Source organism: Falco punctatus (assembly GCF_963210335.1).
Source record: "Falco punctatus genome assembly, chromosome: 5".
Taxonomy (NCBI): Eukaryota; Metazoa; Chordata; class Aves; order Falconiformes; family Falconidae; genus Falco; species Falco punctatus.
Window position 1 is genome coordinate 19881388 of NC_137584.1, and position 24474 is coordinate 19905861.

The window sequence follows — 24474 nt, forward strand, 5'->3', positions numbered from 1 at the left end:
AAATTCAAATTGACAGAACAAAGATTAAGGAGTATTTTTCCTCTGAGAAAATTACACTTCCTCATAATTGTAATGTCAAAATCCCTGACATCTGAGCCTACTTCATCTAACACAACTAAAACTTAAGAAAAAAAGGATACCCTGTAAGCCTGAGGTAAATAGTTTGAAGCAACTGGAGTCAAACGTTTAGTTACGACTAGAATCTTCTCTTAGCAAGAACAGTGTCTGATGGTAGAGCACCAGGAGAAAAAACTTCTCAATTAACAATCATCCTTACATAAAGTACCTGGACATATTATGTAAGCAGAAGGAAAGGGCATGGAATAGCACTGTAAAACTCCATGGCCCAGTATCTACCAAAACACAATTAAATGCAAAAAGGGAAAAGTATATAAAACTCATGCAGGTTAAAAAAAATAAATACAAAGAAGTGGTTTTAGAAAAAGTGATAAATACTATTTGTATCTTCAAATGTAAGAAATTATTCAAAATCAGGACAATTATATTAAGAATGGAATATACTAAAAATCTTAAGATATTAAAATTAAAATATATTTAAACAGACAATTCAGGAGATTGTAAAACTTACTGACCAAATACATGGAATCTGCATTTTTAAGCGCATTCAAACTTGCCCTTTGACTCCTTAGCTTTTCCTACCTGACAAATGCTCGACTGTTTAGGACTTTCATAAAATATATGCAGCCAACTTCAAAACGTGAACATACATACTACTTCTAAACTGCAGACTGCATTAGATAAGGCTGATATAAAATTCAGATTGTTGTGACTTGCCAATTAAATAACACATGCTAGGCAAATCTCTACACAAAGCTTCTAATTTATGAACCCAAACAGCAGTTTCGGTTTATGTAGCTGATACTCAATCTTTAAAAATGCTAACAGACCTCTGTTTCAGTTTATTGGTTTTATTTTTCATATATTGGGCAAGAGGTTGGGGATGATCAGGACCAGCACCAAATGCAGACCCTCACCATACTAAATTTCCTCCAGAAATTTGGCCCCAGAGCCAAATCTGCAGCACAGAACTACAGCTGATACCCCAGATAAATTGGAGTCATGAAGGACTTCATTTTCACCTTCCGAATGACAACCAAAGGCAGACGTAACAAAAATGAAGATTACACAAATATGTATTTTGCAATAACTGAAAAAGTAAGAGCACAAAGCTTACACACCTAATGTAGCTATTTTTGCTGCCTCACACCACAGTTGAACGTAAGAGTCTAAAATTAGGCATCCATCCCAATTTGAAAGTTGCATCCCTCAGGCTTAGCAGGTATCACTTAATTTCTGCCACAATAACACACAGGATTTTGTAGTATACTATACAAGACATATGCCTGGAGACAGCTGTGCACTGAAATCTCTAATTAGATGAGCCAGGGTAAACCACCTTCATGGAGCCAGTATAACTGCAGAAAAATTTCACCGGACTTCTTTCAAAAGTTTACTACACAAAAGTGATTCACTTCACTATGTTCTCCAGTTTCTTTTCAATCTTTGCACTGCAGCAATCCCCAAATTTCTATCACTCCCCCAAGACCTTTATTTCATTATTTCTACCATTGCAAATACATGGCAAGTTATGATTATCTTAACCTCTCTGCATGCCCCACAGCAGCTAACAGTTTCACAAAGCACCAACATGAGCGGGGTACTGACAAGCGTTGCTGCTGCAAGCTGCACGTTCCATGCAAGCCCTTGGAGGCTGCTCAGCTACCATCTGAGCTTGGAGGTTTGCCTCGCATGCAGCTCTGCACATTCCCACTCAGCTCCTATACCATCCAGTACTCTCCCACTCCTGAGCTACCAGACTGGGAGGAGAGCTCAGGAAACTCAAGCACAGGTTCATAAAATCAGGCTCATGCCAAAATGCAACCGCCAGCACTTTCTTTCCAAACACAGCTAGAGAAGGGTGAAAAGTGACTTCTTTTGACCTTCTGGTTATGGCGTTTGTCAGGGAAATGGGTCCTCACCTTGGGGGACTCAGACCCCATCCCTCACATCTGCCGACAGAAAGCACCTGGAAGACCTTCATCCTGCCTTGCTGAAGTCTGGTTATGATGCCTCCTTCACTGTGGAGAGGGGAGAACCAGGTTCCTGAGAGATGATAACCCGCCTCATCAACAGCAACGAGAAGTATCTCCCTGTGAGTATGCTGCAGCTTGGCCATTATTGACTTGGACTGCCTCTTGTGCTTCCCACCTCCACCTTGGGCCCTCCTGAATTACCTGTTGGATGGCTCAACAGCTTCAAAAGGGAAAGCAGGGAGCAAAGGTAACCTTGCCTGGGAAAGCTTCCGTCCTAGGAACAGAAATGGGCAGAGACTTCGCAACCCTCACTTCCACTGCAGATTGGCCAGTAGCTAGAAGACTATCTATCCCAAGCTCAGACACAGAGCTCTCCTCACAGATTTCCTAGGAAGCCAAGACATGAAGCACAGCCCAGGCTCTACTCCACTGGAAAGCACTGTCAAGAGTTCAGCAGCATTGTCTCCTCAAAGTTCTGATATGCTCGAACCCCAAGTAGTTTTCAACCTAGTGGAGACACAGCAATTCCAAGCCTCAATATCAATCCAGAAAGCACACTGCATTGTTCAACAGGGATCTCTTGTCCTTCCTAAAATTAAGAAATACTACAGCTCTGCTAAACAACACCGAGGTAGCTTCTGATTCTCACAGCCCTTCCACAGTTCCGTAATGACAATGAAAACCAGAATTTCGTAACGTCTTTAATGAAAGCACCACTTCCAAAACCTGCTATTCAGCAGGAAGTGGGGGTAGGGAGGACAGCTGACACAAGCAGTGAGCAAAATCCATGCACATTAATTCACTCATGGATTTTAATTGTCAAAACCTTTCAGATGGAAAATGATCCTCTAGGAAGCAGTCCGAGTGATGATTTCTTTATTATTTCTTCACTGCCACTCAATACAAAATATCAAACACACAAAAAAAAAGTTAAAGAACACTTAGTCCTCATCTGATCTGAAACGTGCACAAACCCAATAGGCATTAATTTAATCACCCTGACAGCAACTGGGATAAAATTCTAAGGGTCACAGAAGGAAGACAGCATTCATCATACTGAATTACTAGTCCTTTCAGCCCTTCAAACATCCTAATCACAGGCATTATTTGCAGTCATTTTGGTTTTTGCATCCTATTAAGATGCAACTGTTTATTATCTGTATGAAATGTAAGCGATCAGACTTCCCTAACACAGTAAAGACAAAAGTAGTAACACAACCACAGCTCACAGCCTACTTGAAGATTTAGAAACCTGGGGCCAAATGAACTATTAGTACAAGCAAATGCAAGCCTCTGAAGTGCTTGAATTGCACCTGTTTCTGTCAGTGACTGCTTTGGCTCATCGCTGATGAAATTAACATCCCCTCCATAAGACTTTCTACTTACTTTACACAGAGTTCAAGCATCTTGTATACATTCTTCCTAGAAAACAGCACTGTAGCACTTCTGCAGCTTGTAGCAGGACAGGTGGGAAGCAACACAACAGCATTTGCATTAAAAGCAACACAGGGCCAAAGCAGGGACATTTTCTCTATGCCAATTTCCAACAGACTACATTTACAGAATTTCATTACTAAGAGTTTATAACCCTGGAGATTGTCAAAGAGCGCTGTGACAATGCCACATGTGGATTACTTCTATGTATTTATAGCTCCTTAATAAAATTCACGGATATCTGCTAACCTGCAATTGCACTAATGAACTTACAGAGCATTATAGGACTTCACTTTATAGTCATACTGGCTTTGTCCAGTTTACCTCACTGACAGGACTGGCTGTGAGCTGCTTTTTGTACTCTACATACTTGATCTTTGATCTTCTACAACCAGCTCTTGCACGACAGTCAGCAAAAGGGCTATTTTTGGCAATTCATTAACAGAATTCTAATATTATTGGAAAACCTAAACTGATTCTATCATAGCTCAAGTTCTCTTAGGCTTTGTAAAACAAATTATCTTGGTGGAAAAAAACAGGTCTGACCCAAAATTTTAACAGGGCAAGTATGAGCCACTCTCTAGAACATAAATACTCAGCAAGGGTTCACAGCAATTATAGTTCTGTAATTATTTTAGATCTCAAGTCAAATACTTAAGAGAAAGGGAATTATTAGTCTTTCAAGATTTTCTGTCATGCAGATGAGGTTATCACCTTATTTAGTTACATTTCACAACTGAAAAGAATTTGCTAAAGATAAAATGCCTTCCCAGCATGAACCAGAGCTTTTGTTTTCATAAACTTGGTTAAAAATGCTCAAGTCATGAAGAACAAAAAAAAGAAGAAAAATACAATTGTGCATATGGTCATGAGCAGGAGACAGATTTACATATTTGATGGCCTAACAGCAGATGACTTACAGATATACATCACTTCCTGACAGCTAAATACAACATAAATATAGATACATTAGTATTTCATTCAGTCAAAAAATAATCTACATTTATGACCAAACCCAACTTTATCCTATGAAGGCCCCACTCACATTACTGGGAATTTCAGCAAAATTATTATTTTAAGATCAGACTTCTCAAAGTCACGACTGCCATCATATTGAAAAAACACAAATATTCTAAGCGTAACAAACCAAAGAACGCCAACTACCTAACACTGAAGACTTTTTATGTATGGTAAGATGGTGGCAGTCACTTAAGGCTTTGGTTCGTAAGTCAGTTAAGCAACGGTATAATCCCAATGACTTCAGTGAGACTCCGCAAGAAGTTCCAGTATTCTGATGTCTGAGGTTGTTGGCCTCCATTTAACCAGCTATAAAAAAAATCCCAATATACTTCAGTCAACTGAATAAATTAACAAACCTGGAGGAGATGCTGAATGCCTCCCTCCCATGGCTACTACGATGCCTTAATGCTGGCAAAGCCCTACAGCTGCCTTTATGAAACCACACAAGTTACTATTCTCACACTATTTTGTGGGATTAAGTTATAAATTTAATGCTACTACACTTCTGTATCTAATTACATGCCTTAAAACAGCAAATTCACAGTAGCTCTCAGGTTACCATCCCAGTCTCAAAGTTGGACACGTGCTTAACTTTCCATTGAGTTTCAAGTTTTAAGTGCTCAGTGTTTGCAAGAGTAGGTCTGAAAGGATACCCTGTTTCTTCTCCTTAAACAAGTGGGGGATATCTTCTAATTAAACAACACATGAATTTTAAGGATCCTGCCTCTTACCTCTCTACACATGTATCATATTTTCCAAGTTTTTATTTACTTTTCAGTCTCAGTTACTATTTTACTTATCCTGTGACAATATGCCACATTGATTTTGAGGACTCTTTTTGTTAGTTATCCTTTATTTCAGCTTTGCATGTATCATCTCCTCTTAACATAACTTGTTGCTTACTGTGACAAAGCATCTCTATTTTAATACTGTCCTAAAAGACCACCTGTACCATTTCCTACCATTTTTTTTTTGGTGTGTGGATGACGTTCTGTGAATGCAATAAAAGAAAACAGAGGTCAACAGATGATGGCTGCCTTTTTGTTTCTTTTTGTTAGCATTTTCCCTTCTGTACCTTTATGTCACAGGCATTTTTTTGATAAAACTTCTCACCAGAAGTTCAAAGTGGTTGCTACTCTGTACACACTATGGGAAATTAGAGAAATTTTTCTATTAGAACTTGTGTCTCGAGTTTTGGCTCTCCTTAGAATGGGTTGAATCAAACTACAATACTGCTACTTTCAGCAGCTAATGACCAAGACGCGATATTACACATCAAGATACCTGCATTAATGATGGTACATAAAAAAGAAGGCAGATAAAACATCAAGCACTTACTCTCTGAACTACTGCTCTCTCCTACCTTTTTTATTTTTTTTCTTTTTTTAATTAAAAGAACAGATATGTACATTGCAACACCCATTAACTAATTTGGAAAAGAACAAGGGTGAAGTTACATGAGTTACAAGCTGGATCAAACACTAAATACCACTAAAAGAAGATCTCACTTCCATTTTGCATTTTTTTTATTTACCCTGATGTCAAACGGTGAAATTCTTCTATCTTTAGCTGGCTTTGGGGGTTTGTATGAGAGTCGGTATGAAGTGAGGCCTACAACCGCAGCTCAAGAACGGAAATTAAAGGAAACCTAGCCTGACCTTGAAATAAACACTTCGTAAGACTGGATGAATGCTTTAGTGTGAATATGAAGAAGGGCATATTTGTACCTGCTCTGACACCTGACAGTCAACATGCAAGCACTTGTTATTCTTTACTCTCAAGCACCTTCACCTGATACTAACTTCAAATACACTGCTGTATATTCAGATGACTTCTGAAAGTCAGGTTTAGTCGCAGTAAGCGCCTGTCATTTACGTAATTATTTTTCCATGTAGAATTAAAAGCCTCCTTCTTTACTTTTAGAATTACCGACCGATATGTTACCTTTCAAACATTTAATGCTTTGTGAGACAAGTGAAGCATTATTATTCGAACGCAAATACCCCTCTGGTCACAGAAGAGAGGCCTCCAATTCCAACTGAGTAGCCTGCAACCTCGCACTTCAGCATCTGAGCCACTGCATAATGACAATCTATGGCTGGCCCAAGAACAAGGGCCAAGGAGTGACAGCGGATGGAGTGCGTGAAAACTGAGAAGCTGTAATAATTTAGAGGTTAAGTAATCTATTTATTGATAGCTTGTACGTGTATTAAGTACAATTATAGTTGGTTATAGCTTTCTCATCTGCTGCCAATTTAATACTACGGACGCACAAGCCAGGCCACAGGGTTCAAGTGTGCAAGGGAGGCTGCCATTCAATGCTGACAGAGCACGACCGCTGTCGCATCCTTTCCGTTTCCCCGACCTGCGAAATGAACACAACACCAGAACTCCATGAGAAGCATCACCAGAGGCGCAACAGCGGCTGCGAAGCGAGACCGTCCTCTGCGGCGGCGGCGGCGCCCCCCGGGACGGGGCCAGGCCCGGTCCGTACCTGCCGGCGGCGGCTGCTTCCTCGCCGCCGACCTCGCATGGCGGCGGGCGGGCCCTGCGCGGCGCGCTGCCTCCGCCGGCCGGGGCGGCCCGAGGGGAGGGGAGCGAGGCGAGCCGGCAGCCCGGGGCCGACACCACCGACGGCCGCTGCCCAGCGGCTGCTGGCTCCCGGGGGCACGCCAGGCCGGAGATCACCCCCCCCTCCCGGCTCACCTGCACACCCGTGTAGTTCTCGAAGAAGAAGAGCACCATGCTCTGGTAGATGGTGTACAGGCGGTCGTCCACCTCGCGGTAGAAGCGGGCGGGCAGCACGGCGGAGAGCAGGCGCCAGGCGCCCCAGGCCAGCACGTAGGTGGGCGCCGTGCCCATCATGACGGCGGCGGGCAGGACATAGCGCATGGAGTAGGTGTGCAGCACCAGCGACAGCAGCATCTTCCCGCTGCGGCCCCGGCCTCACCGGGACACCCACATGGGCAGCACACTCACACGCAGCCCGGCGGCCCCGCCGACCGCATCGCCCGCCGCGCCGGGCAGCCCCGCCAGGCGGGCGGGCGGGCAAGCAGCAGCGGCGACGGCCGCCGCCGGCAGGGAGAGGGGGAGGGAGACGGGCACGGGAGCGGGCACCGGCTCCAGCTTACGGCTCCCCCCGCGCCGCCTCCACCACCATATTGCCCGGCCGGAGGAGGAGCCGCGCCGGCAGGAAGGCGGCCCCTCGGCGGCCGCGGGGGGACTTCCGGGGCGGGCGGGGCGGCTGCGGCTCCGCCTCGACCGCGACCGGAGCGGCCGCGCCTCGCCCCGCCGCGCCGCCGAGGCCGCCCGCTGCCCGTCACCCGCAGGCCCGGCCGCCGGCGGGGCTCCCCCGGGCAGACACGGGGCTGCGTCCCCGTCCCGCTGAACCGGCTACTGCAGCTCCCCGGGGCGGGGGGATGCGGGCTGCGCCCTCGTGCTCTGGTGGAGCTCGGGAGCATGCAAAATGGTAACTGATGAGCTGCAATTAGCGTTAATTTTAACCCAGCATCGGTTAGGAAAAAAATTAGTTCCCCCTCCACATCCCCCGCCTTCTGCCGTGAGTCCGAAGTGGAGCGCTAAGAAAACTGCGCTCCCCTTTGCCAGCTACCGCCACAGCGCTGGGCAGGCCCCGCTCCGCGCCCCAGCTGTGACACCGCGCTGTGACCCCCCGGTTCCCAAAGGCAGGTAGTCGCCTGCCCCGCGCCGCTCCCAGTGCCCCAGCTGTCACACTGCGAGGTGACTCCCCCAGGTTCCCAAAGGCAGCCGCCCGCCCCGCGCCCCCCGCCCCCCCCGTGACTTGGTGACAGCAGCAGCCAGATGCTCCAGCTGCTTTTGAGGAAAATGTGAGAAGTCTTGTAGAAAACAGCAGCGTAACAACCTTCCCAGAGGGAGCTGCTTATTGAGCTTGAGCCCATAGTGAAACATCCATTCCTTGTTTTTAAAAAAGTTGTATCCTGAAGCCTGTGAAGAGCTCATTGTTTTTAAAGAAGCGGATGCTCGATACCTTCGGCGAAGTTCTGTTTCCTTTGCCAGGCTTTAACTGGGACGAGCTTTGTCCTTTGCTGTTGTTACCTTGTGCTATCTCTTTCTAAACGTGTGCTGAAAATAATTGTATCCTGAATAGTTCAGCACAATAAGGCTGGGGAGTGACACTGTGCGGCAGTACTGTGGCCGTGTTCTCCTCCAGCCCCCTCGGGGGGCCTGAGCTCTGCAATGAGAACTCACTTTTGACATGCATCATAGCTTCTGCGTCCCCAATGAGACTCAATGGTTGTTGTTTCCTTTCCCCCTCCGTGAAGGAGGGGGGCAGGAGATGTCACGGCAGCTCTTCTGTCAGGGCTTCCCCCATCCTGATCCTGATCCCATACTTCTGTCCTCGTTGAGTAGCTGCATACGCTGCCCTCAGCTCAGGACTACCAGCACAGAGGCACTTTCCCCACCGTGGCCCCTTTCAGCAGTGAATTTTTCTGCTCTAAACCAGGTAGAGCTAGGTTGGACAGAAAACTGGGGAGGAAGCTTTGTTTTGTGATGCCTATGACATGGCCACATGGAAAAGCAATTCATTCACCATGATACAGGCAGGAGAAAGCAGCCCAACACAACACAGGGAAGCTAAAACTGGTGCCAGCAGAGCAGAGCCAGGCATGCAGGAACCAGCGCTCTGCTGTGGCTGGAACATCGGGACGAGCTGGAGAGCGGATCGAGACCTGCTGCTCCGCACAGGCGACTGCAGTGAGAGGCTGGGATTCACAGCAGCTCGGTGTGCTTGGCTAGTGGGACTGCCACCAGCAGCGGGGAGTGTAGGTCAGCAGTCTGTAAAATAAACTGTGAATGGGGAATGGGAAATGGCAGCGGATTGGGGAAAATACAGCAAAATTAAGCCGACTGGATTTAAGGGCAGAGTGTGAGCTTGTGGGATGAGGGTAAAGACTCAGTCAACGGCCTCAAGAGGAGTTGCAATGAAAAGAACGTGAAGGGAATAAAAGATATCAAGGAATGAACTTGAGGCCTCTGATAAAACTGTATCGTTCCTTACAGGACTATGAATTCACTCATACTTTTGAAGAACCTGCACATTAAATAATTAAAAAAATATGTATTCTACATTCCACATTTTTAACAACCCCTCTTTTATTACTCTAATATTTGAATTATAGTTTTTTCTTCCATTTGATGCTTTTTCACATTCTTAATCTGTTACCATCCCACACCACACAGACATGCACGTGTTCACATACTTTGTTTCTGTATTTGATAATTTGTTATTTTCAACAGGCTCTTTTAATAAATTTCTTCACTTTGTTAAGTATATGTTATCAAATGTATAGATACTGCTTTAGTTTTTAGTCACACGGAAGGTACAGAGTCTAGTGTAGTATGGCTTAGGTCTTAATTTAGTAGTATAATTCTATCAGTATGATATGGTAATATGGTGTTGAAATGTCTGCAACTGAAGCTCAAACTTTTCAATTCAAGAAATGAGTATGCCACAGTGATCAGATCTGGGACAATGCCACAGAGGTTTAGCTTCTCTTGATTTATAGGCACTTTTAATCCTACATTATTGTTAATTGTGCTGCAGAAATTTGAATATTGGTCTTTCACACTCTAGACTACAGAGGAAAACTAAGAAAAATGCTCTAATCTTTGCTACAATTTGTAATTTCTAGTCCTATGAAAGCACAGGCCCTAATTACACCTCCTTTAACTGATACATCAGCAGAATTGCTTCCTAGACATTTTACTTTCAGCTGGAAGAAGCAAAATCACCCCATCTAGGGCGATTGGGACACCATTTAGGAAATTAAAACTTCAAACCTGTTAAGGTATTGTTTTCTTCTATAGAACAGACTTGGAATTTAAAAGAATAAAAAAGCATCAGTCTGCCACGCCTAAGAAGCTCAGTCTGTTTGATGTGAGCATAATTATTTGGTGTGAACCTGATTATGCTATTGTTAGGTTCTTCTGCCAGTGGCTGTAACCTCTAAAGTGGCCAAACTCACCAAAATCTGGAAAAGTATTAGATTTTCATCTTTTACTGAAAAATACCAGTGACTGTACCTCTAGAAGGAACCACAAACTGTGTTGCTGAGCACCAACAGTGAACCTTAAGGGATTTTCTCATACTGCTAGTCACAAAATGGTGTTTCACAATTCTGTCACCCAGTCACTGTAGTTATCAGTTAGACTAAGCAAACCCAAATAACATTAGATACAAATCAAACTGCCTTGAGGTTTAGAATCTAAACCTTTTACAGATGGTCTTATCTTCAACAACATCCTGGGAGATGATTATTGCTATTACTTCTGTTTATATACGTTGAGAAATGAGGCACCGATATTAAGGCCAAAGGACTAGATTAAATAAGGATTTAAGCAACTGAATTCCTGGAGTCCAGGACTCTGAGGGGATGCCTAGGCTTTCTGTGCAGTGCATATCGTATACAGAGCTAAGCAGTGCAGAACAGGATCCACAGCGTTCATCGGTCTGAGCAGGAACTTGATTAAAATCAGCAGGCTGAATGTGTATTTGTGTAAGGTCGGGTGAAAGGAAATGCTGAGGATGGTGTTGTGGCCTACGTATGGTCTTGCAGGACCTTATTCTGGATTTCAGAAACACGTCTGTCAACTTGAGATTCACAACTCAAAGATATCTCTCTGAGTTTGATAACACATTTTTTAAAATGTGTCCAGAGAAGACACCATCATCACCTCCTACTTCAGAGAACTGTATTAGACGTGGATTCAGTTTGTTGAGGGCATCAGAGTCATACCTCCCATCACCAAGGTGGGTGACCTGCAGAGTAAGAATAGTGAGCATCTCTCATGCTGAAGATCCATTCACTTAGCGATTGTTTAATGTAACATATAAAAATAATCAGATTAGATTACTGGTAGATTAGTTTAGATAGCAGACTAGTTTAGACAAGTAGGCTAGTTTAGATTACAGGTCTTCTAGCTTGTGCCTTTTCTCTAGCAGCAGCCATAACCTTCTGCATCTCACTGTGTTTTCTCTAGGAGGTAAAGGCTTCCTTGAATCGTGCAATCCTCTCCAACCTCAGGTGAGACTTGCAATAATTCCTGTCCCTTTCTGACTCTGGCCTTGCGGGGTTCCTTCTTGTGTCTCTCCCATTGGACTCCTTGCTTGCCCCTCATACAGAATATGATACGGCTCTACAACATCTAGCTAGTCCACCTCAGAAACACATCTGCCTGCCTGTGCTTTGCTTGTTTCATTCCTCATTCTTATGTCCTGTCCATAGACTGTGTCTCTCTTACCACCTGAAAATGATGAGGAACACCAGTGGACCTGTGTTCTGAGCTAATTCCGTGTCCCATAAGAGGATTTTCCATCTTATGTCCCTGGGTGGCAGTGGGCATGGATGTGTTTATGGTGTGATTTATACAGTCTTCTACATCATGCCTTTGCAGTGAAAGGGAAACTCAGGTTCAACTGTGCATTAATTGAGGCAGGTTCCAGTTCTTCTCTGCCTCCTATGAAATTTCTTCTTGAGGATTTGGCTATAATTTTAATCTCTACAAGTCAGTAAGAATGACAGAAACAGAAGTAGTGAGGACAGGGCAAACTTCTCCCATGCTCTCCCAGCCTTCTCCAAGCCTCCCATTTGTGGCTCAGGGTCTACAGCCAGGTAATCACAGACAGATTAATCCTACATGTACCTATCCATTCCTCCCTTTATCCATATTGGCTTTTAGCCTCCACAACATCCTTTGGCAAACAGTAGAATCATCTCCTTTCGTTTTGAACATGCCTCATTGTAGTTTCATTGTATGTACCTTAGAGTTTGTCTTGAAAGAGACAGAAAATCCCTTTCCACTCTCTTATTTCTGCCACTCATGATTTTTACAGATCTCTATAATAACCCCCCTAGGCAGTCTGTTTTCCAGACTGAATTTTACTCAGTTTTGACCTGTATGAAAGCTGTTCTGTAACTTTGGTCTTGCAGGCATAGCCAGCATTACCTATGACATTTGTTAATTTTTAAACTTTCACTTCACAAGTGATTCTTCCTTTACAAAAAATAAATCCTGACATTATGTTCATTCTCACAGGATTTATCCATAAAACTAACATTCATATTCTCTGTTGTATAACTATATATACAGTTTTAGTATAATATGTCACCATTTAATAAACCAAAATGGTAAAGGAGGAGAAACGCACTTTGTTAATGGTTAAACGTATTTGATGACTCTAGAGAAACGGTTGTTCTCAAGACACTTTACATACTGTGGAGGAAGGAGTGTTTTAGTGAACACAGACTCTTTTGCATCAAGATGGGTCCTTATCACCTTTCATCTGCCTCCAAGTTTTCTCCTTCCCATTTCCAGCCTTCATCCACCAAACTCAGTCTAGTTTCCAAAATGCGTCCTTTGTTCTCAGCTCTGCTCTTGTCTCTACATGTTTTTTTCCAATCTCCTTCCCAGGCAAACCTAGCTAATTCTACTCCCATGACTCCTGTGCATCCCATTCACATTTCTCACACAATGTCAGTCTCTTTTTTTCCTACCAAATCCTAGTTTGCTCTTGATTTCCCATGAGAGCTCCTAATCCTGTTATCCAGTCTTCTGTATGTCAAAGTCTCCTTGCTCGAGCGATTCCAATTTTTACTTCCTGCCTACTTGGTCACAGTCCAGTCTTGCCTCAACAATTCTCAGCCACAGCTTCACCCTCAACCAGCAGTTCCAGCTTTGCCTGTTTCCCTTCCATTGGTCAAGCTCATTCCCTCTGTATGTAACTTAGGTGGCCTTTTCCTCCAGGGCACTTGGGTGCAGGCAGAGAGGGCACGGAGCAAATGGCAGAAATAAGGTACCGTGGCCCTCCAGCTGGTCCTTGGAGTGCCCAAAGGGACAAAGCATGCTGTCTCTCAGAGAGGACAGCATCTATACAGCCTGTTCAGTGAGAACAGAATTTGTGCGTTTAAGTAGGCAAACTCTGGGTTCTTTATTATGCACTTGCAAACAGACTTATCAAAGGTCTGTGACTTTGCTGAATTTGAGCTGATTTTCACAGTAGCAGCAGAAGACACGTTCATAGCTTAAATGCGACTTGCTGTCTTATCAAATCTGAAATTCCTGTTCAAAGGCCAAAAGTAGTAGAAGAGGAAAAGGTTATGAGGATATCAACACCAGTAGAATAACATATTTTCCATAGCTATGTTCCCTAAAAGAATGTAGTTTAGGACATTTCAACCCCAGATTTTAAAACAGACAAAGACACAACAACAAAGAAAAGACCTCTGACATTTGAAATGAAAATCTATTACCAAAACCTGAACTGACTTTAATACTAGCTGATGCTACAGTTCTTGTCTACAATTAGGGCTGTGTTCAAAGCGGAAATCTAGCTGAAGGACAAGTTAGTATTTACATACAGAAGCCTCAGAAACCTGGGGTCATAAAAGACTTCGGAAAAGAGCCTGTGTGGTGTGCCTAGGTGTAGTTATAGCTGCTCATGTTTAGCAGAACCAGGAAAGCCAGTTGAACTGTATATATGAATGTTTAGGGAAGCATTAGTTACCTCCTTCTATCTAAAGTTTTAGTTCTTTACTACCCACAACCACATATGAGGGCTTTATTCGTAGTAAACCAGCACTTTTGTAGGGACAGAATGGCTTCAGTATAACAAGACTGTAGCAGTAGGAATCTATACCATTGCTGCAATTACTATGATTAAGTGAGTAAGGTCATCCAATACTGACTGTATCTTGTCTGTGTACCTTGTCCATGAAAGAAACAGGTAGGCTTGCTACTAAAGCTTAGCAGATTGAGGAACATCGGGTTCAAGTCCTGGCTCAGATACAGGCTTCCTATCTGCTGTTGTACAAGGTATTTTGGTTTCCCGTTTATAAAATGAAAGTAATACTTATCTCACAAGGTCATTGTAATGGCAAATTAATTAAGTTTAGAGGAAGGATACTCTTGTGATTAAGGGACAGCATGGAATCTAAGTTTGCCTCCTGACTGCTGACTTTCTGTAGCACCTGGCATAAGTTACTTCGTATCTGTGCCTCGGTCCCTCTGGTGTAAAATAAGGACAGTATTTCCTCCCCACACCCTTTATTTGTTTAGATTGTGAGCAGAGCTGGTTGGAAAAATTCTAACATGTTTTTAATTGAGCTTTTGCTGACTCATCAAAATCTAGTGTTTCAATGAGAACCCTACCCAGCTTCCTGGCGGCTTGCTGACCTGGTTCCTTGGCAGAGATCTGGGAAGTGCTGGGAGCCGTGGCTCTCAGGGCTTCCAGGCTCATTCTTCCTTGATAGCTGGAGCTCTCAGCATCCACAGCTGTGGGGCAGCCTGCTGCGTGGGGACTCCCATGGCTCATGGTTCTGGGGCAGTCCACCTCCAGTTCCCTGGAGCTGCAGTTTCACGCCTTTTTTTTTCTAAATAGGGTATTGTTCCCAACAGAAAGAAACCATATTCTGAAATAACACAGTCTTCTGCAAAACATAGTTACCCTCTGTTCAGCTTTTCAGAGCAGGACTGTCTGTTGCTTTAATACTCATGCGTTGCATAAGACAAGGAGAAGTACAGCCCCCTGTTTAAGAAGCAATAAACCATGTAGAAAGAAGCCCAACACAGCAGTTACAGTTAGTCCTTTCACTGCCTCCCACAAAACTTTCATCACAGTTTCCCATCTCAGAACACTAGACACATTGTTGAAGCCATTCACCTACGGATGGGACCCTGGTGTAAGAACAGAGCTGGAAGTAGTTGGCTGATCTTCACTCTACCTACTCCTCTTCATGTAAAGGGCAAGTGATATCCTTACCTGAAATTTTAACACCAAAGAAAAAAGATAGTATACATAATGTTTTAATATTATATCCAGCATCTGTTAACCTCTGTTCATCAGCAAAGGAATAATCTTAGACGTACAGTAGTCAAAGACTTCACAGGAGATGCACACATGCAATCACAATTCTATGTATGTTCACCTGTAATTTGTGAATGAATAGATGTAACAGGGTAGAGGTTTGCCTTCTCTTTGGCTACAGGCCATCTTTATCTCTGTATCCTGAAAAGAATTACTCAAGAAAAGAAAACCAAAACAGTTTATATACACATATATGCATGAAAACAACAATCTCAATGCTCAAAGGCACTGATGGTGAAACTGTCAGGCCCAAAATGTCTGTTGGTGACATTAGACCTTGTGTCTTGAGACAAAAGCATAGAAATGCAAAACTGACACATCTCAAGAGATTATCAACTTCAGTCCCCTTGCATTAAGAAAAGCTCAAACATACCTAGTTAGTCTTTTACATCAAAGGTTATTACCAGACTTCTTCCCTGAAGTCTCCTCAGTCTTTACCATGGAGCAAACGAATCTACTTTCTTCAATCTTTTGTTTCTATGCCACAATTTCTAAATCTCTTCTCCTATTACTTGTTTTTTTCTTGACTCTCTGTGTTTTGTAAAGTTCTTCTTAAAGCTCAGGTTTGAAAACCTCCCCTAAACAGAACAGAACAGAGCAGAGCAGAGCAGAGCAGAACAGAACAGAACAGAACAGAGAGAGCAGAACAGAATAATTATTTCATGTTTTACAAATGCTTTTGCTTGCAGAGGTAAGAACCAAGCAACCAGAAAGGGAGAATCAAAATTATAAACCATGTGTGAGCACCAAGGACCACTGGTATTCTACCTGAGAAGACATTCTCAAAGGAACAGCATGTAAAAAAAAAAAACAAACCAAAAAAACCCCCAAAAGGAGCAGTGTTGTTCTCTGTTCTCTTAAAGGTGACGGCAGTATAGTCATAATCTCCCATATGTACTGGGGACTGTAAAACTGGGGACATAATATGCCATAGAGCTACTCTTTGTGAGATACACATAGCTCCTCTTCTCAGACGTAATAATTTCAAGTATCTGTTCAAAGTTCGGTAGAAGAGACATTAGAAATGTAGCTGGGAATCAACATCACAGACTGCAGAAATTACATTCTTACTCCACAGGGGCCTGTGGGGATCTGCCACACTGTTGCGACAGGGATGGCTAGTATAACCCAGAGTAAATGCAAATAAGTCATCCAATACTACTTTGGGCAATATAAAATTTATTAATTTCTCATTAACCTACTTGAAATGCCTGATGGAGGAATTTATTGACTTTTTAAATTACTGCTCATCTACAAGCAGTGCTTTCATGGTCTACTGGGGTTAGGCAAAATGTGCTGCTTGCATGAAGAAAACAGATAACAGTGATTCTGCAGCTTGCAAGGTTTCAAGTATATCATCAATACATGGTGCTATATTTAGGAAAGGTATTCTAGATAGTCCTTCAGTCTGACTTCACAGGACTTTAAAATCTATTTTTGATTGAAAAAATTATTAAAGAGACTAAAGTTGCTGTAAAAGAGGACAAAATGCAAATTGTATTTGGCAGCACTAGCTCATGCCAGACAAACTTGGGTTCTTTCTTTAATAAGGTAACTGAAAAAATGCAATAGTGTTGTCAGTTGCTGTAGAGGCCTGATACAGCGCCAAATGGAAAATTATTAATTAAGGTGGAGAACCTGAAGATCAGCATTAAAACAGTAGGCAAGGTGAGGAACTGGCTAAAAAGAAAAGAGAACTGGCATGAAACTGGAGTTCCCCAAGGACTGGTCTTGAGTCTGATACTGTTAAATGTTTTCTGTAATGACTGCCACAAAAAGTAGGTCTGTGGTATTGTCATTTCTTAATGACACTACGATGAGTATCTGGGTGAGGACAGGAGGTAGGAACATCTGCCAGTGATGGCAACGGCCCATCGGACTAGTGCCTGGGGTGTGCTGGTTCACGTGTGGACATGATGAAATTATTATCAACGCTACAGGCCTAATTAAAAGGAAATAAAGTTACTACTCCTGTTTTTCTAAGTTGCTTACCTTGTTCATTTTCACATGGCTGACAGTTAAGCTAGAGGCAGATGTTCCAGAAACATGGCAGAGGGAAGGCTGCAGAAAATTAGCCTTACTTATGATTTTATCTGTTATCTGCCTTGCCAGTTCTTTTTCTAAGTATTTCATAAACATACTGATTCTTACATTAATATATAGGTTATAATTATATCACTTAATATAGTGCAATTCTCTTTGGCTATGCAATTACATTTGTGAAAATTATCTCAACACTCCTTTTGTAATTCTGTAGTGATGTATTATTGCAGTTTAACTTTCCACTTCACTTCTAGCAGAAGATGCCGGCACACTCACTTAATGGAATGAATGTGCATATTTTCCTTTTTGAACTAAAAAGCAAGATCACTGTAATCTTGCTAGGATAGTAGAGCATTTTCTGTTTATCAGCAGAACGATAATGCAGTTCTTGCGTATCAAATAAACTTACATAATTCCCAATGTAGTCTGTAAAGGCAAAACATGGAAGGTTAATAAAGCAGGTAAGAAAAAAAGAAATTGAAGTGGGATTAAATGCGTTTGTGCAAAATGCAAGTCAATGTGCTGAAGGATTAATACTAGGTAATTCTGTTAGATGACAGAAGTTTATCTCTTGGAAATGAGAGCTTTCCAACAGGTGTACAGAGGCAACAAAGCCCAAGTCATTTTAAGATGGAGCTTGATAACTTTAAAAATGGATTACATGACATGGTTCTGAGATAGCAGATGACTGGGATTTGATGACCCAGGTAGTCCTGTCCTAGTCTGTGCTCCTTTTTTTGGTGCTGCTGCTGCTGAGGGAAGAGCCAGTTGGCTCCAGTAAGATGGAGAGGTGCATATGGGAAGCTGCAAATTACACTAGCAAATACAGGTTTCACATGTTTTTCTAAAGGACTGGGGGCTACTCAAAACCTCAAAGAAACAAAGTTTTCAGACATGCGAAAGAAAAGCTTTCCAGTCTTATAAATTAGGTCTATGTTGTGCTTGTGACCCATGTTAAGGAGTGGGTCTTGGTCCTTAGGCCAAACTATCTGGGAAAGCAAATTAGCGATCCTTGGTGATGAGCACCTGGTGTGGTGCTTGCTACAGGAAAGCTGAGTGGGTAGTGGGAGAACCGTGTTCTGCATCTCTGTGGTGTTGTGCACAATTAAAGGTTTTTCTAAATCAAGTGTTTGCAAAATCGGGCTCTCCTTAGGTAAAAGGGATAGTGAGATCAAAGAGTCTATTTCCAGAGATACACAGGTTGTTAAAAAATGTCTGACTGACAACCAAGGGATCAAAATGTCTGGGTCACAGGGACGGGAGTTGTATGTGGCACATACATAAGCTCTTAAAAACCCAGAAACTCAATCTCCTAATTACTTGGGGCAAAAACAGGAGAAGGAAGTCAGGAATCACATTCAGAACTAGAAAATCCTAACATGCAGACAGAACTGTAGGATTAAGATCTGCTTTCTGAAGTATAACCACCATTTATCCAAATTTACCCTAGGACATTTGCTAGTGGGCTGTCATAGCCAACTACAGTATCAACAAAAATATACACATGAGATTTCCTGTTTTATAAAATATTTTTTGATGTAAAAAATAAAGGACAGTATTACATTAATAGATATCTGAAGCCAGGCATTTATTTCCATATAAATCCACCTTATTTTAGTCAAGCAATCATTTAAACAACTTGGGTATCCTTTTAAAGTAAGAATCAAAATACTTTGCCTCAAAACTGAGGAATACTATAACTCTCATTACTCTCCCATTTGAAAGCAAATAGTATTATATATCTCTTTCACAGACAGACCTTTTAGGAGAATACATTGCCTAACATTCACAAATGTAAAACATTTAAATGAAGAAAAGAATGAATGGAATTCCTTTCACACAATTATAGCACCGTAATTAAAGACAGAATATATATTAATCATTTCCTTTAAAACCAAAAAGGAACTTTGAAATCCCACAGGTCATTAAGTTGGCAACTCATTAAAAACAAGACATTTCCCATGCAGCAGCACAAGTGTACTCCTTAGTTTCACAGAACACAGTCCTGTAAAACTAAAGTTAGAATCATAAGAAACAGAATGGCTATATAAGTCTGAACACAGTTAAATCTCCATCCTTCTCTTGCAGTAAGCATATAGGTATACGAGCAGATAATTTCCAAAATGTTTTGTCAGTGCTAGCACAGCAGATACGTACAATTCATCCAACTTTGCTTTGAAAATATAAAGAAAGAAACAAATATTTGCAGATAATGTAATATCATGTTTCCAGCTGGAAGGATCCATTTCCAGTATTATCTTGTGATTTCTTACGTTCTGTCACTGCAAGGAATATTGTCATCATATTCCAGCCTGAACAATTTACGAGTCCTGAAACCTTACCCAGAAACCCTTTTCTCGTGGGGAACTTGTTTAGGGAATCTCCAAAGTCCTAATTATTTCAGTGTAGAGAGCCTCTGTGGTTACACTAGCTACGAGAAAATGACAAAGGCTATTAATGTATTTTTGGCCAAATCCCACGTACAGTCAGGAAGACACTTCTACTTGTTCATATGATTGCAGGAATTTATGTCAGTGATGGCCTTTTCTCGGATGTGTTTGGCGCTGGTCACAGACACCGATGATGAATTGAACTAGATGTTGACTGAGTTATTCTGGGGGGTTTCCTTGCAAGCAGTTCTACAGAGGCAATCATTGTAAGAAGGATTTGGTTAGAAGTACTGTGACATGTTTTGATTGTGTTCACACTGGGTGAGGAATGCCCCTTTTCCCCCTGGTGGGTTGAAGCTCTGAATGCCTGGCTCAGAGGGGAAGTGGCAGTGGGAAGTGGTGGCATTTGCTGTAGTTCAGTTATTAGTCCTCCATGTGAGCTGGGTGGCAAGGATGCGGCAGGTAGAGTAAACTCATTGAAAAAATGCAGACAGAGCAACCTTTCCATGGGTTTTGTGGAGTCAGATGGATCATCATGTCAGCCACCATGCTGACTGACAAGGCTTACCTTGCCTCCCTGCCTGGTCTACCCAGTCTGGCAGGTTTCAAGAACTTTGCAGCTCCAGGGAAGCCAGCACACATCCCTCCTCCAGAGTCTTTCATGGAGACTTTCTCACTGCCAAGGTGAGGTGGGAGGACAAATGCACTCTGAAGCAATACAAACCTCCAAGAAATTGAATTAATTTTCCCCATCCAGTTTTCAATAGCAGGCTTGACACTTAGGAGAAAGGATGTTCAGTGGTGTCATTAATTGCACCCTGTAGAAACTCCCACCCTAGTCCTTCACAGTCTAGTGCTGAGGCTTCTGATCATACTTTACTTACAGGACAAATTCACAGCACACCTCACTGGGGCGTGGAGCGCGCCCACTCCTCACAGCCCTATGCTCACACACTGCTTCCCTGAGGTGGGATTTAGATGTTGTGTGACAAGAAGTTGAACCTGATCAAGCAGATGACTCTACAGCAAACTGACCCATCGAAGCAAGAAACACAGGGTAATCATTCTCCCAAATCAGCAAACTGATCCATCTCAGTGTGCCCATCCTGGTTTGGGTCCCCTGCAGAGGAGGTGGTGGAGTCGCCTTTTTTGGCAACAGTCAGCAATCACAGCAGCTCGGTGTAGTCTCATTCCTCTGGTTCATGGTTTCCTTTGAAGAGGCAAGAGGTTTAGGTTCCTTCCCACTTGCTGCAGATTTTCCAGGGAGGCTGGTGTCCATGTTCCCATTTTAATGAAAGTATCAACAAAATCCCCACTGGTGACAATAGGAAAGGATTTGAGTTCTCAGACAGCATTTCTTATAACACAGATGAGTGAGGAAGAAGTGACTGACCTTCCTCCCTTGGAGTGTGAAACAGGAGAGTGAGACGTGACAGAAAGCATTACAAATTAAATAAAAAATGAATACAAATTACAGCAATTTAAAAAAAAATACTATGAAATTGCTGGGGTTTCACCTTGACTGTATTGTAAGATGAGATCTTTGACAGTGCCCATGCTGAAATTCATGGAGATTCTCCTTGTATTAAGGGAAATTTGTATTCTGTCAGTTTGCTATCACCCAGATTCATTTTCCTTGCCCCATTTTGCCAATTTGAGTTTCCTTTTTGCATTCAGACAAAGATTTCTTTCTCTCTAAACATTGCTTTTACTGCCTTAGGAACATTGCCAAGCTTGTGCCCTTTTTTATTCTTTGCAGCTAGGCTGGAACTTTTAATTCATGATATTTAAATAACATTTCAGCTTGATCATTTAACACTTTCCTAGCTCATTCAGTTGCATAGCAGAGCTTACCTAGAATAGTGTTAAGGCTTAAACCTCGAACCAAGCCCTTCCAGCATATTACTTCCCTTCCAAAAACATGTGTTTGGCTTTCGGGTTCTGTAAGAACTTATTCCATGCCAAACGGGAGCAGTATTTTGGATTGAATCCATTAAAGTGAATTGCATTGTACCCTACAGAGATAGGGACATGCAAAAGAAAAACACTGCACAGAAGGGCGATGAATGAAATTGCTAGTTCAGAGGCCATGGCTCATACTATGACTATTTAAATGAATGCTTACTAGTAAAGGAGTTCCACTTGAAAAACAGGATTGGAAGGAAAAGAAACTGGGCTAAGGAGCATGAGTGTTTACAGAGTACTTTGTGACAATAAGACAGAGCTATAACATTTCTTTTTTTTTAAAAAAAAATATTTAAAGAAATTACTGGGATTATTCCATGTAACTGCAAGTGCAACATGCTGCCTGGTGCATTCTCAGTGCTCTTTCCGAGAAGAAACGAGTGTTGTGTATCAAAGTTGTGGCTATTTCTCTAGCTTTGTTTGGGGCTTACAGTTCTGCTGTCATAACAGTAGAATAATTTTACTGGTCTGCTGGTATAGGCATCTCATTTCTGATTCAAAAATACCCTGAATGAGTGTATATCCTGGCCATCACCTACTCTCCCTGATCAAGTGATCAGGCTTGTCTTTCATCGTTAGCCATGGAGCTGTTGCTTCTTTTTACTCACAATTAGCTTAATATAGAGGTAATCTGTGATGAGCAGAGTGTTTCTAAGTGCACCACAGAGCACTCAGTGATTGGATGATTTCTTTTTGGTTGATCAGCTGTGACAGAAAGGTTTGTTATGTTCCTATGTTCTATCAGCAATGGATTAAAGAAAGAAATATCCAGTCCCCTCCACAATGTGCAACTGCCAAAGTCTTCAACAATGTTGTGAAAGGTGGCCATGCGGAGAGCTCTCTGCTCCTGCGTGCAGTCAGATCTCCTCCATTATGAGGAATTTTTCATTATCTCAACACTTTTTTTTATCTGGGCCAACTAAAAGTGAGTCAATGAAAAAAGGAGGTATTTTTGAAGTGAGCCTTACTTTGTTCAGTGCTTGAGCATGTAAGTGGGTGCAGAGTTTGCATACCATTTTGCATACATGCATACCATGTAACAAACCAGTGAACAGGCTGCGGTAGTAACACTTGTGGAAGCTTTGGCTCTTTTTAAGGAATCAGCATTTTGGTTTTGCTTACATCACAGACAATTTGCATTCATTTTGTATACAGCTTTTCCACTGCATTGGTAGACATTCAAAACTATTTTGATTTAAAGCATCAAAATAAAGCAAGTTTGAATTCCTGGAGGCATCTCAGCTTGATTTTATCTATGCTAAACCTGCTCTTAGTATTAGCCATCCCACGCTTTACACCTTACACTACAAGGTTCTCTGAGTTGCTGGAGTCCTATGGGGTTAGGACTTTCTCTTCTCATGCTCCTTGTTTACAGAAGTCATTGCCATCTAATATTAGGAACTCAGCATCCCTGCCAGTTCCTAGGCCCGATTTAAAAATGTTTGTTTTGAATCAGGTCTTTCATTACTGCTCATCTAGATTTTGGTATATGTGTAAGCCATGCATAAAATGGTCTTAACAAACCGCTCTGTATTTTGGAAGGATACAATGCTGTAATGGGATTTTTCTGGTTTTACACAAATGTTTTTCTGTGCTACTCAGAATGAATGGTCTGGGTCTCTGAACTGAGTGTTCTACTGGTCTGTGCTTCCTAAATTTCTTGTGTGAAGCCATTCCCTGTAGCTCCATCTTGCAAATACCTGCTCATTAGGACAGACATGATCTGCTGCCCCTGAGCAAGTAACTTGCTATCCTTGGTAGTGACGACTTCCAGTCTTTTCTGATCATCAACTTCAACGATCCTCACATCAAGGGTAAAATAGATATCTGAGGTTTTAGAGCTTTCTAAGGGAAAGGACTGTGGGGACTTAAGGCAAGATAAAAAAGGCAACATGGCAGAAACAAAGGACAGACTGGCAGAAGGACGTAATTTGCCACTAGGTCAGGCCCTTTTTTTTCTCCTTTTTTCCTTCTCCTTCGGAAACCTCCGCTCCCGAGCTGCAGGCTGACCGGCTTTCCCGCTCCTAGCTCGTTCCAGAACTGCCTTACTCTTCGCAAAAAGGGGATTCCTATTCGTTCTCGCCGCCCCTCGGTGCAGCGGCTTGGCCGGGTGCAGCGGCCCCGGATCGGCAGCCTTGCAGGGCGGGGGCCGCCGCGGCGCCGGGCGCGCCAGCAGGGGGCGCAGCGCGGGCAGGGGGCGCAGCGCGGGCAGGGGGCGCAGCGCGGGCAGGGGGCGCAGCGCGGGCAGGGGGCGCAGCGCGGGCAGCCGGCCCTGCCCCGCGGAGCGCTGCCACCGCCGCCCGCCCGCGGCCGCCCTGGGAAAGGCTCCGCGGAGCCGCGATCGGCTGGTACCGGCCCTTGCCGGGCCGTGGGGCTCGGGCCGCGCCGCGCCGAGCAGGCAGGCGCCTGCGGGGGGCTGCTGAAGTCGTGCGCAAAAATAAGCCGAGGGGACGTGTCCTGCTTTTAGCGTCTGAAATACCAAACGCTGAACACACACGCACTTCAAGTAAATACAAATAAATCCTGCCATTGCTTGCGAGGCTTGGAGAACAACGAATTCCTTGCAAAAACAAACAACCCCTCAAAATACCCTGATGGGCTGAGTGAATAGAGACATACCACAAATGGCTGGTTCGAGCGCCCTGGGGTGAATTATGAATATGAA

The 24474-nt window shown here is 43.0% G+C and overlaps 1 protein-coding gene across 2 annotated transcripts in view; it reads right to left on the reverse strand.

Moving 5' to 3' along the window:
- The window catches only part of AGPAT5 (1-acylglycerol-3-phosphate O-acyltransferase 5), a 60468-nt gene extending 52743 nt beyond the window's left edge, over window positions 1–7725 (reverse strand). The window contains exon 1 of one of the 2 annotated variants that reach the window (XM_080387757.1): window positions 7215–7716. In XM_080387757.1, the coding sequence (XP_080243883.1) occupies window positions 7215–7433 (219 nt within the window). In that variant the 5' untranslated portion in view covers window positions 7434–7716. Of the gene's footprint in view, window positions 1–7214 lie in introns of both variants that reach the window. The other variant, XM_080387758.1, reaches the window with a different exon arrangement.
- Between the last annotated feature and the right edge of the window lie 16749 nt (window positions 7726–24474).